General features: G+C 41.0%; 1 protein-coding gene across 1 annotated transcript in view; it reads right to left on the reverse strand.

Moving 5' to 3' along the window:
* SND1 (staphylococcal nuclease and tudor domain containing 1) overlaps positions 1-13,340 on the reverse strand; it is a 451,387-nt gene that overhangs the window by 392,649 nt on the left and 45,398 nt on the right. Inside the window, exon 9 of the mRNA XM_006771404.2 lies at positions 11,372-11,462. Within this exon, the coding sequence (XP_006771467.1) occupies positions 11,372-11,462 (91 nt within the window). The remainder of the gene's footprint in view (positions 1-11,371; positions 11,463-13,340) is intronic.

Below are 13,340 nucleotides of genomic sequence, written 5' to 3' on the forward strand. Positions count from 1 at the left end.
GCCTAAAGAGAGAGCAGAAAAATAAAAAACAAGGGAAAAAAAGAATCGTCATCTCAGCGTGGAAAAGATGTTAATCTCAGAGGGAGAAACATTAAATTGTTAAGACATTACTTCGGCTGCTCTAAAGGCCACGTTTGCAGAGCACTACTATGGTCATCTTTGTTTTAGAGCCGCAAATCAGTGCCACTGGACCCCACTCTCAGCTGAAAATGGTAAACTTCCAGTCTGAGATAATTTCCAAGGATAACTATTTGAAGGGCAAAAGTACAAATATTCCTCTGTGGAGGTTATCAGGATACCCTACTAATGTGCACAGGATAAAATTCCATTGAAACCAGGCTAGGTTCCAAGTAAAACCCACAATTCAGCCAGCAGTCTATAATTCACCCAATTATACTCAGAGCCTGTTGTTACTGGGCTGTTTCCTCCTTTTTGCAAACAACACTTTGCTGCAAGGTAGTTCCTGATTACAAAACCGGTCACCATCCACCTCATAGGCAGAATCAAAACCACCCCTTCCAGGCTTCAGTCAGGTCCCATCAGGATCTAACAGACAGCCAAGCAAACTCCAGGGTCAGCTGCCACTGCATTTTGAGGGTAGAACTTCCCAAATGAAACAAAAAGAGCTAGACTCTCCTTTGCTATGGATAAAAGAGGCCCTGTTAACTATTCAGATCTTTGAAAACAAATATACCCATTTACTCGCACACTCCTCCAAAATGGCTTTTACCTTTTGCCAAAGAACCAGCCACACACTCTAAAAAGAGTGATTTAAAGGACAACCTGAAGAGCAAAAAACAAAAACAAGCAAGAAATGATACATAAGAGGAAACTGCAGGAAGAAAGTGCCATCAAACAGAATGAAAGGAAAAAAGATGATAGTTAGAAACGAGCTGTAAATCCATGGAAGACTGAGTAGGGCTGCTGGATGGAGACATCCGTGGTTTTACGACCACAGGTTATAGAAATCATGTACAGAAAACCAGATCATTGACTGGACAAGTAATGAAAGTGTAAATACCTAAGTAGATTGGGCAGGAAAGGGGTGGGAGTGGGAAATTATATATTTGTAAAATTATATGTATTGGATAACAATGGATAACATTACATAAATTTCAGATGTACATTATAATACAACATCTGTATATACTCAATGTGTGCTTACCACCCAAAGTCTAGTTTCCTTCTGTTACCATATATTTGACTCCCTTCATCCTCCCCCCATTATACCTAAGATTAACTTGCAACCCTGAAAGCAGCAAAAAGCCACAGATCTGATCATCACAAAAGCTAACCACTCAGAACCAAACTGCCAGGACCTATAACTCAACTGGTCAGAAAAACTTGGTGAGGTCCAAGGGTAATCAAAACCATGGTCTTTGGTCACACCAGGACCAAGTCAAGGTCAGGGTTGATTACCTATGTATGGGTGGTACCAAAGGGCATACAACCTCCAAATCAAATCAAAGAGCCCCTTATGCGAGCCCAATCACAAAAACATGTCCATGAAAACTTAAAAATGTTGTGGCCCCACCCCATGACAAAGAAACAGGATTTCCGGAGGATGAGGCCCAGAAATCAGGATTTTAAAAAGATTTCCAGGTGATTCTAATGTGCAGCCAAGATTGAGAACCACTGGCCTAAAGGATAATAGAGTAATACGGCATCTCAAATGAACACACATTTCCTAAATCTCAATGATGAACAGAGCTACACATTCCTCTCACACCAAAACTAACTCATTAAATTGTCAATTGCCAAAAACATTGAGAAATTCGTATAATCAAGGCATGAGAAATACCTAGACATTCTCCTAGTCATGCTCAGAGAGGAATAAAACCAGGGAAAGTATCACAGTGCTCACACCTTCACCCCCGGATTACAGAATGTGAAGATCTAAGCCTGCCCCTGTGACAAGTTACTGGTGCTCGTCACCCCCTGTAATGCGTTAGCAGCAGCAGCAGCGGCAGCGGCGGCGGCGGCGGCGGCGGCAGCGGCAGCGAATGAATTCCTGAAGCTGTAAATTTCGGGCCTCAGCAGCACACTCTCTCTGCTTGGCATCTCCCTGATTAGAAACCTCCTCTTCAAGACCTGCATACTCTGACGCTGCCAGCTAAATGAGGTTTGGCTTTCTGGTGAAGGGGTGAATGGGGAGTGCATGTGTGTGTCCGTGTGTGTATTTAAGGGGGATTTATGACTTATTATTCCTCTGTAAATGGTGTCATTAGTGTCCGGAGAACAAGCAGCTCCAGAGCTGAGGCATGGAAGAGGCAATAAGAGTGGCTCTGGTCACATACTGTGCAATAGGTAAAATGCAGAGTGGTTACTACCCAAAGCCTGCACAGCAGCACCGTGACAGAGCACATTTATAACAGTGAGGTTTCTTATGTGCTTTTCATCAGGATAATCTAAATATTCCCACGTGGCTCACTTTCTCCACAGCTACAGATTCCTACTTAGTCTACCCACACATCTACCACCATACCACACACTCTAGGACAGTGATGGCGAACCTTTTGAGCTCGGCGTGTCAGCATTTTGAAAAACCCTAACTTAACTCTGGTGCCGTGTCACATATAGAAATTTTTTGATATTTGCAACCATAGTAAAACAAAGACTTATATTTTTGATATTTATTTTATATATTTAAATGCCATTTAACAAAGAAAAATCGACCAAAAAAATGAGTTCATAGGTTCGCCATCACTGCGGAGATAACCGAAGGCACAGGAGCAGAAATCTACACCGAAAAAGTCACTAACTGGACTCAAAATACATGCCCTAAATCTGAATCCCTCACCGTTTCTTGAAGCCCAACCATAAATGGAAAAAGGAGTGGTGTAATAATGACGACTGTAGGCTAAGGGCTGCCACAAGTCAAGAGAAGTGCCGAGTGCTGTCAGGGGCAAGGAAGGGACATCCATTCCCAGCTCTGGCCTCCTGCCACTCTCCCATCTGCAGAGCCCATCCACAGTGATCACTGGGTGGTGAAGAGCTATTCAGCTTCTTAAAATCCTGCAGTGCGTATAAAATGAACAAAAAGAGCCGACAATAGCCTCCTGAGCTACAGAGACACTCAGCATAACTCCCCAGACACAACTTCTGGTATTCCCAAAGCTAACTAAATTATCAGTGCCAGATAGGAATAAAAGGACCAGCAGCCCAAAAAGGGCTTTCTATAGGCACCAGCAGGGAATTCGCTTTCTACTCTCTGAAATCATGGCATCCAGCTGCATCTCCTGGTCCCAAGGCATGTATGCTATGTTATTCTCCCCAAAGCGAATCCTGTAAATACTACTGAAGCAACACCAAACGTGGGTGACATAAGGAATACCCCACAATTATTATAGCAACAGCCTGGAGTCCTACACAGCCCCGTCTCCATCTCCCAGAAGAGTACAGCTGCTACCCCGTGTCCTTGACAAAAGGAATACCAAGCACACAATTTCCTGATGCAAATACCTCTAGGCACCTAAGCATGATTAAACGGACTGGACACTATAACAAGTACTTCAGAGGAAACCAGACATCAGACAAACTCCCACAGAAGGGCACCCTACAAAACACCAACCAGGACTCCTCACTGCCAAGGTCATCAAATGCAAAGAAAGTCTGAGAAACTGCCATGCCCAAGAGGAGCCTGATGAGACACGACAGCTCAATTCAGTGTGCTATCATGGATGGGATGCTGGAACACAAAACAGACATTAGAGAAAAATCTAAGGAAATCTGACTCAGGCATGGACTTCCATTGAAAATAACCTAATATTGGTGTACCACTTATAACTGATGTGCCATATTCATGTCAGATAATAGTAGGGGGAACTGGAGGGGGGTAGGGTAATGCGGAACTCTGTGTACTATCTGCCCATTTTTTCTCTAAATCTAAAACTATTCCAAAAAATAAAGCCCCAAATTAAAAAGCCAGGTAAACATTTTTTTTTTACAAATCTTTTCTAATTCAACCATTTTCTTTTCTTATCGGTAATCAGTTTGCTAACTTAAGCTATAAACCAAGTCTTTTTTTTTTTAAGAAGACCCACTTTATTAAAATACTCAAGTATATTACTTAGCATCAGCATTTTAGCATTGATTCTAACTTCATGGTTGTAGTTATTCTGCAGTTTGACCAGGGGTCCTCAAACTACAGCCCGCAAGCCACATGCAAATACAAATATTGTATTTGTTCCTGTTTTGTTTTTTTACTTCAAAATAAGATATGTGCAGTGTGCATAGGAATTTATTCATAGTTGTTTTTTTTTAACTACAGTCCGGCCCTCCAACGGTCTGAGGGACAATGAACTGGCCCCCTGTTTAAAAAGTTGGAGGACCCCTGAGTTTGATGATAAGAGCACATCTCATCTCAGAGTGCTTTTTCATTTTGCTTTTGTGGTATACACCAATTCTTGATCTCTTTTGGCATAACAGAGACCACCTTCCCAACCAGATCCTCAACACAACTTCATCTAAAAGCCCTACGACAAAAAGTCAAGGAAGTAGCTAGTATTTTCTTGTTCTCTCCACATTACCAAATGGGAATATAATGGAAAAGTCTAGATAATGCCAAAAATATTAACAAGTATCCCTGCTTAAGAACCATCTTAGAGAGACATAATAATGAATTCCTTTCAAAGCTATGCCTGGACACACAGCAAAAATAATCAGGACCAAAACAAGTAAGTACCAGAATCCACCACATCCAGGGATAGCTTATAATTTCACCTCCAAAACTGGACATGGCCACCAATACCAGACAGTTCACTACATAGGGCAACCTCCCAGTCAGAGCCCTAAAGGGTAAACTCCTTGAAAGCGGAAACCACTTCCCTCAAAGCACTGCTTCCAGGGCTCCGTGTTTTTAAGTAATCAATTGGTTCAGGAACCAAACTAGAGCCCCTCACAAGGCAGGGGAGTGAGAAGACTCACCTCCTGAGGACACGCTGCCACTCCTCACCACTGCCCCTCCACCCCACCCCTCTGCGTTATTCAGGACTGTGAGATCTGCAAGACCTAAGCATACAGCAGAAGGGACAGGGAAGCCAAGCCACGTGCTCAGGGGACCATATGGCTACAAACAGCACAGATCAGCTAAAACGCCACAGGGAAGGCAGGCAGGAAATTGGCAAGCCACGACAGGCACAAAAGTCTCAAGCAGGCTCAGCTAATCACTGTGAAGTGAACATGCTTCTCTGCTAACCTGGAGAGACAAGAAGAGCCCTCCCTTGCATTTCCTTCCTTAAGAAGTGAAGCTGCTTGAGCAGAGAATGGAAACCAGGCTTTCAGTAGGCCACATGTATCAAGAGAACACTTGGCTGAGTTTCAAATTTCTCAGAAGTGAGACTCTTGGTCAACAGTCTGACCTACAGTGTTGCATCAGTTCCAGAAATCACCTATAGTGTCCCAGAGGCATTCAGTTAAAGAGTTCATAGGTCACCTTTCTTGGGCTTTTCAGGCTATTTTGCTGTTCTCTGAGCAAATAATTCCTAGGAGACAGGGTGACTGCTAAAGAGAGAACCTCTAATTGTTCAGGCCTTATAGTCACCTCAAAGCAGAATCATTCAGCAAAAAGTAGGTCTGTCAGACTATGTTCTTGAAGGCCCCTGGCATCTCAGGACCTTTTTAGGTTTTCTCGGTATTAACAGACATTTTAAATCAGGTAAAATGACTAGAAAACTGCAGTTGGGCTCTAGGTTGTGAAAAGAAATACAGATCATTTTTTTCCTTTTACATTTATTGCTGCTATCCCATGTTCTGTAACAGCGGTTGGCAAACTATGGTCCAAGGGCCATCCAGCCCACTGCCTACTGTTATAAATAAAGTTTTATTGGAACACAGCCATGCACAGTCATTCACACATGATATGTCTATAGCTGTTTTCTTCCTACGGTGGCAGCATTGATTAGCTACAATAGAGACTATATGGCCCTTAACACCTAAAATATTTATTATATGGCCCTTTAAGAAGTTGTTCGACCTCTGTTCTAGAACGTATTAGGAAATGAACATACAGAGGGGTATACACTTGTTAACATTGCTAAAGAGCTATTTGGCAAATATGCTCCAAAATATTCCTGAGGAAATAACTGTCCTTTACACAGATTTATTCCATTTTCTAAATAATGGAAAAATGATAAACTATATGAATACCAACCTATCGGAGACTGGTTAAATAAATTATGATGTGGCCTCACAATGGCACGGAGAATTACAAGCTGAAGCAAGCTCAAACATTTACTTTGGTTCCTTCCTTAAATACCTCTAAAAATATAAAGAAATTTTATTTTATTTTATTTTATTTCCATAAGCTCAAAAAGACAGACATTAATGGGAGAAAAGAATACAGCAACAAAACTCTGAAAGCTGGAATGCAGATATATGGATGGAAACAGTGGTGACAAACACAATAGCAATCTGATTTATACTGCAGACTTCCCCCAATCATCAAGACTAGGATTGGTTTAAAGCTTATTTAAGAAGCACCTGGGCCTCGCCAGTGTGACTCAGTTGGTTGAGCATTATCCCATGCACTTAGAGGACAAAGGTTCGATTCCCGGTCAGGGCACATGCCCAGGTTGTAGGCTTAGTCCCCAGTAGGAGGTGTGCAACAGGCAGCCAATTAATGTTTCTCTCTCATCGACGTTTCTATCACTCTCTCTCCCCCTCTCCCTTCCTCTCTCTGAAATCAATAAAAACATATTGGGGGGGGGGGGTTCTAGGAGGGTAAAAGCACCCATACATAAGTCCACTGCTTCTGACCCAGTGTTCAATATCTCATTCTTAAATAAGAGAAATCCTCTTATTTAAGAAAACCTTTAAAAAAAAAGAAAAGAAAAAGAAAGAAAGAAAGCCTCTAATATGAAAAAATAAGGGACCAAAATAACCAAAGAGAATTAAAAACCACTTGGAGAACATAGACTATGCAAGAAGAAATTTTTCAAAAGATTATAATAATTTACTCAGAAAGCTAATATGATATTCATTTCTGAAACAAGTAGTAGATGTTGTTTTTAAAATAGTAATAAGAAAAACATTCAGAATTTTTAAAAAGCTCTCTGTTCACACACAAACAAAATGCATCACTGAAATTTCAGGAAAAAAAGGATTTGCTAAGATCTTGCAGAAAGAAAAAAATCATACAAGGACAGGGAATCAGAATGACTTTTTAAACCTCTAAAAAACAAGAAAACAAAAATTCTCTAATAGCTAAATGACAGTGAAGCAATGCCTTCATAATTCCAAAGGAAAATAACTTCTAACAAAATTCTATACCCAGATGAACTATCAAATTGTAATTACAGAATAGACATGAAATGTCACAAAATATTTACCTATCAAGCACTTTTTTCCCAAGAAGGTAGAGAATATGTGCCACCAAAATAAAGTATTAAATGGTAAAAAAGAAGCCATGGAGCCTGGCCAAGTGGCTCAGTTGGTTGGAGGGTTGTCCCATACACCAAAAGTTGCAGGTTCAATTCCTGACCAGGACACATACCTAGGTTGTGGGTTCAATCCCTAGTCAAGGCACGTATGGGAGGCAACTGTTCCATGTTTCTCTCCCCCCCCCGCCCTCCCCCCCCTTCTTTCTATAAAATCAATAAAACATGCCAAAACCGGTTTGGCTCAGTGGATAGAGCGTCGGCCTGCTGACTGAAAGGTCCCAGGTTCGATTCCGGTCAAGGGCATGTATGTACCTGGGTTGTGGGCACATCCCCAGTAGGAGGTGTGCAGGAGGCAGCTGATCGATGTTTCTCTCTCATCAATGTTTCTAACTCTCTATCTCTCTCCCTTCCTCTCTGTAAAAAAATCAATAAAATATAAAAAAAAAATCAATAAAACAAACGAACATATTTTTGGGTGAGAATTAACATTTTAAAAAAAGCAGCATAAGCCATGGAATTCAGCAAAACATAGTTTCAACCCAGGGATTAGGCAGAAAAACAACAATAAAAACCACACCCCAGGATAATGGTGAAGAAATCCAATGATGACAGCTCTGTATCAGGGAAAAAGAACTAGTCCAGATTGGTACGGGTCATAAGGCTCCTGAAAAGTACTGTTGAAAAGATAAAATTAACAGACTAAATCAATCTTTTCAGAGGTTTAGACAAGTAGACTCTGAGGGTTAAATTAATCCGTATGTACAGAATACATTTACATTTTAAAATTATTAACTCTAGTTAAAACAAAGAATTGTGCAGGAAATGAAAAGGAGTCATAATATGCTATGTGGCTCAATAGTGATTAGTATTTCCCTACCAAACTTTGAATATTAAGTGAACCAGAATTATGATAAAGTCCTAATGGAAGGATTAGGTACAACTACATGCACACCCGTGAATATGTATGCATGAGTGAAAAAACTAAATCCTCATCTTTCATGGCGTGAAGAGAAGAAGTTATATCTAACACGGAAAAACTTAAAAAAGAGCAATACAAACATTCTATTCAGAGATCTGGATTGCCAAGAGTTAAAATGGCTGCCTTAAGGGAGAGGAAAACTGGACTAGCTCATTTCTTAATAAGACAGAGTTCTTTAAAGTCTTATTAAAATAAAAACTTACAAACATAAAAATTATATACAAGAGATTACAGATCAGTACTACTCAAAAGTAGCTACCAGTCTGCAATGATATAAGAAGCTGTACCACAACATAAATCAACTACATCACTGAGAACACTGCTGACATTTTTTCTGTAGCAAGCTTTTCTTGATGAAAAGAAGCAATGCTTTGATTTACATTCTGGCTCAAGTTCCTAATATCAAGGCACTTTGAGCAGGTCAAGTATAGATGCAGGGTCAACAAACTTTTCTGTAAAGGGTCAGAAAGCAAATATTTTAAGCCTTACAAGCCATTTGGTTTCACAACCGGTCACCTCTGCCACTGTATCATGAAGACAGCTACAGACAACATGTAAACAGACAGATGTGGCTACATTCCAATTTATTCATGACTCTGAATTTTTATTGCATCTAACTTTCATGTGCTACAAATCACTTTTTTTTTCTATGTAAAATCCTTTCTTAGCTTGCAGACCATACAGAAACAAGTGGTGGGACAAACTCGGCCCTCGGGCCATAGTTTGCCAACTCCTGTGGCAGACAGTCAACTTTGCTAAAAAGAAAAAAACTGTCATAGTAGTTTCTTCTAATATAAGTGTCTTTTCGTCTCTTTTTTATGCTTTTTCTTGTTTTAAAAACAAAAATAGCCCTAACTGGTTTGGCTCAGTGGATAGAGCGTCGGCCTGTGGACTCAAGGGTCCCGGGTTCGATTCCGGTCAAGGGCATGTACCCGGGTTGCGGGCACATCCCCAGTAGGGGGTGTGCAGGAGGCAACTGATCGATGTTTCTCTCTCATTGATGTTTCTAACGCTCTATCCCTCTCCCTTCCTCTCTGCAAAAAATCAATAAAATATATACTTAAAAAAAACACACAGAAATAATGCTGAAAATTTTTTAAAATCAAAAAAGTTTTAAAACTATTTATCTACCTACAAACACATTTTCTCTCTATTCTCTAAGCAGGCCTATACTCAAATGACCTAAATTTAAGACATTCCAGGAAAATAATTATTCATCATAATCCTCAATTAAATAGTTATTAGAAGCAATCTCCTGTATCCTGGCACTGTAATGAATAAAACTTGATGGTAATGAAAAAGGCCTCCCCATGTTTTAAAACTAAACAGAAAAGACCAAAAACACAAAACAAATCCTGGGATCCTGGATTTTTAAAATGAAGAAAATGTTTCTAAAGCCTGCTCTCCCTTTGCTAGTTACCAATAAAGTCGGGTTTAAGATAAATACAAAGCTACTGACTCAGTCACCTAATATTTTGAATTTCTTCAGCAATGCCTTAGTTCCCCAACTATCAAAGGTCCAAAACCTCAAAATCTTCTAGGTTTCTCTACAACTGAGAAGGGGGCTGGTAGGGACAATACATGGTAACGGGACCTTCATCTGCATTACTAATATCACAAGCCCTCAAAGTGATGATGGTGAAAACAAAACGCCTGCCTCCCTTGTTGAGTGAATAATCATCCTTTCACTGTGTAGTTACAGTCTTCAAATAGAAGAGATTACAGGAAACATAAGCATAACCAAGTAAGTTCTAATTAGATGGAGCAGTCACCCATGTCTAGGTTTCTAAGCCAGCACAGCCCTCACACAGCAAGAAAGCCAAGACCCATCCTAGTCTGGTCAGAATGGGAAAATGCATAGGGAATATCCAACCAGGTACTACTCCCACTCATGTCCACTAAAAGGTACAATTGTGGTTAACCTGACCACTGCTTGGAAACCATATACCAGAAAACGGAAAGGGGCCACTTGAGCACTGTGACCTATTCCTTTGAGCATCATAAAAAAAGAAAGTGAAGAAATTCAGCTAATTCCTCAGAGACTTTGTTAAAATTTCACTGTTTTAAGATAAATCATTCCAGGATTTTTCAGGCTGACAGTGCCACCTAGTGGCTTTCCATATTAAACTGTTAGGCGACATTTGGGACAGCCACCTCTCTTAGAGGATATGAATATTTAACCACTTTTAGTCCATAAAGACAAAGTGTCTGGCATTTCTTGCCAAAAGTAAAAATAGGATGGAAAATATTACAGCATTTGAGGAAAATGAGAACAGGTCTGCCCCACCAAGGTACCAAAGCCTGTAACTAAGAAAAACACTTTATGATTTTTAGAGGGAGGGAGTGAGAGAGGGAGACATCGACTGGCTGCCTCCCAAATGCACTGCAACTGAGGCTGAGAATCTAACCTGCAACCCAGGTACTTGACCAAGAATCGAACCGTCAATCCTTTGGTGCATGGGCCAACGCTCTAACCAGTGAGAGCACCAGCCAGGGCAAGAAAAAAACATTTATAGCACCACTACTGGAACCAAATAATCTATTTAGTAGTTCTAGTTCCCATCAAAGAAACCCATTCCAGGACACAGCAGTGGAGAGCTCTCAAAAAAAAAAAAAAAATCACATTAGAAAAAATCCAAAACCAAGAGAGTTCTAAAACAAAAGAGAAACTGGAGGTCATACACATTTGGGCACAGGAAATATAAGAGAATGCATTTTCTAAGCAGACAAAAAGAACCCCTAAAATATAAGTGATATTTTAAAATGGCAATGTCCACAACTTTAACACCTGAACTAACGAAGTTATGCAAATTTACAAAAAGAAATTTTAAAGTTCTTATGGTGTCTAAGTCCCCTACCATAAACACACGAGTGTGATCATGCATACACCTCTACACACCATTGGCTTGCCTTGAAATAAAAATGCTTCAGCATTTGATTGATTGCTCAAATTTCTGTATTATCGATAGTGACAACAATCACTATGCATCTCAAGATGCTGAGAATGACTCACCTTAGCCACAAACTGCTTGTCCTTTTGGTCCAAGTTAGCAGTGGGAGCCACATAGTCTCTCCATATCCGCAGCCTGCGTTCCTTAGCAAACCTGACAACAAAGCAAGGAAGCAAATCATTCAGACAGATTAGGTTAGCAAAGGGAATCCACCATCACCATGGAAGCAAACAGTACATAATCCTACCACCGACAAGGCACCCAGGAGAAAGGCCATCAGTCAAATTAGATTAAAGTGTGACAACAGCCACAAGAAAAAGTGTATACGCAGCTATCCAAGATGAATATATAAACCACAAACCCATCAATGGCAGATTAGATCTAACTATGCAATTTTTTGAACATGGACAGTTCAAGTCCACCTTGATAATTAGCTCTTTGGCTGATCCAGCATCTTCTGAGTGACTGCTATGTGCTAGGCACTGGAATGACAAACAGAGCAAATGTTCTTTTAAATGGGAAGAATACATATATTAAACAAATATATAGGGTGGGGCAAAAGTAGGTTTACAGTTGTTCATATGGAAAATACATTAATAATTAATAAATAATACAAGAATAGACTGTGTTTCGTGTACTGTAAACCTACTTTTGCCCCATACTATATTTTTTTAAATAAATAGGCCTGCTCAATTTCCATTTGAATTATGAAAAGGTTATCAGCTACCCAAATTTTAAATGGAAAACACAAACAAAATTATCACTGTGTGCATCTAAAGAATAAGAAAAATGGACAAGCCCTAGCCGGTTTGGCTCAATGGATAGAGCGTTGGCCTGGAGACTTAAGGGTCCCAGGTTCGATTCCGGTCAAGGGCATGTACCTTGGTTGCAGGCACATCCCTAGTAGGGGGTGTGCAGGAGGCAGCTGATCGATGTTTCTCTCTCATTGATGTTTCTAACTCTCTCTCTCCCTTCCTCTCTGTAAAAAATCAATAAATTTTTAAGAAATTTTTTAAAAAAAGAAAGAAAAATGGAAAACTACAATAGAAGTTCACGAACAAAAAGTTTTTAAAAATCACCTTGGGGAGAAACCAAGATGGCGGCATAGGTAAACATCAGAAATTGCTGCCTCCCACAACAACTTCAAAAATACAACGAAAAGACAAAACAGACATCATCCAGAACTACAGGAAGGCTGGCTGAGTGGAAATTCTACAACTAGAAGGAAAGAGAAAAGCACACTGAGACTCAGAGGAGCTGCGGGAGTAAAGTGCAGAGGTATGGAGGCACACACGGCAAGGGCTGGCTACTGAGGACGCGGCTGTCTTTTTGAATCGGGAGGGAGTCACAAGCCCTCGACTGCTCTGAACTCCAGTTCCGGGAAGTCTCTGGGGACCCAGACTCATACGGGGAGAAACTGGACTGTCTGGCAGCAGACAGAACTCAGAACTCAAGGGCAGCTTTCTCTCAGTGGTGCTTGCAGCAATTACTGGGACACAGACCCAGGGCCTCTTAGGGCAGGGCTGAGGAGCAGCCATAGCTGTTTGCTCCGCCCTGTTGATTCCCTGAGACCCCGCCCCACCCAAGCTGTGGCAGAGGCTTTTGCATATGAATGGCCTGGCCCTTTGCAATCTGAAAATTACCTAACAAACTGCAGCTGGGCCAGACAGACCCAGAACTTCCAAGAGAAGGCCCAAGGTCCCACAGCAGCTTGCACTGCTTCACAGCTGGGCCTCATCTGGGCACCTCCAAACCCCAAACAAGGAAGGGGAATCTGCAGATCTCTTCATAGCTCCTGCTGGGTAGCTTCAGGCAGAGGCTAAATTAGCACCTCCTTAGATCCAAGTGGTCAGAGTGGGACTATCCAGACTACAACTCCTCAGATCCATAAGGGACACACTCGGGGCAGCCTCAGTGAGCACCAAAGCCCCACTGAAGAAAGTCTTGCCTCATAAGGGTGTCTTCAGGACAGAAGTTCTCCCACTGTAGACACAGCTGATTCTCACAGGCAACTGGCCTGGAGGTCAATTC

This window comes from Myotis davidii, unplaced genomic scaffold (genome assembly GCF_000327345.1).
Source record: "Myotis davidii unplaced genomic scaffold, ASM32734v1 scaffold705, whole genome shotgun sequence".
In the NCBI taxonomy this organism is placed as follows: Eukaryota; Metazoa; Chordata; class Mammalia; order Chiroptera; family Vespertilionidae; genus Myotis; species Myotis davidii.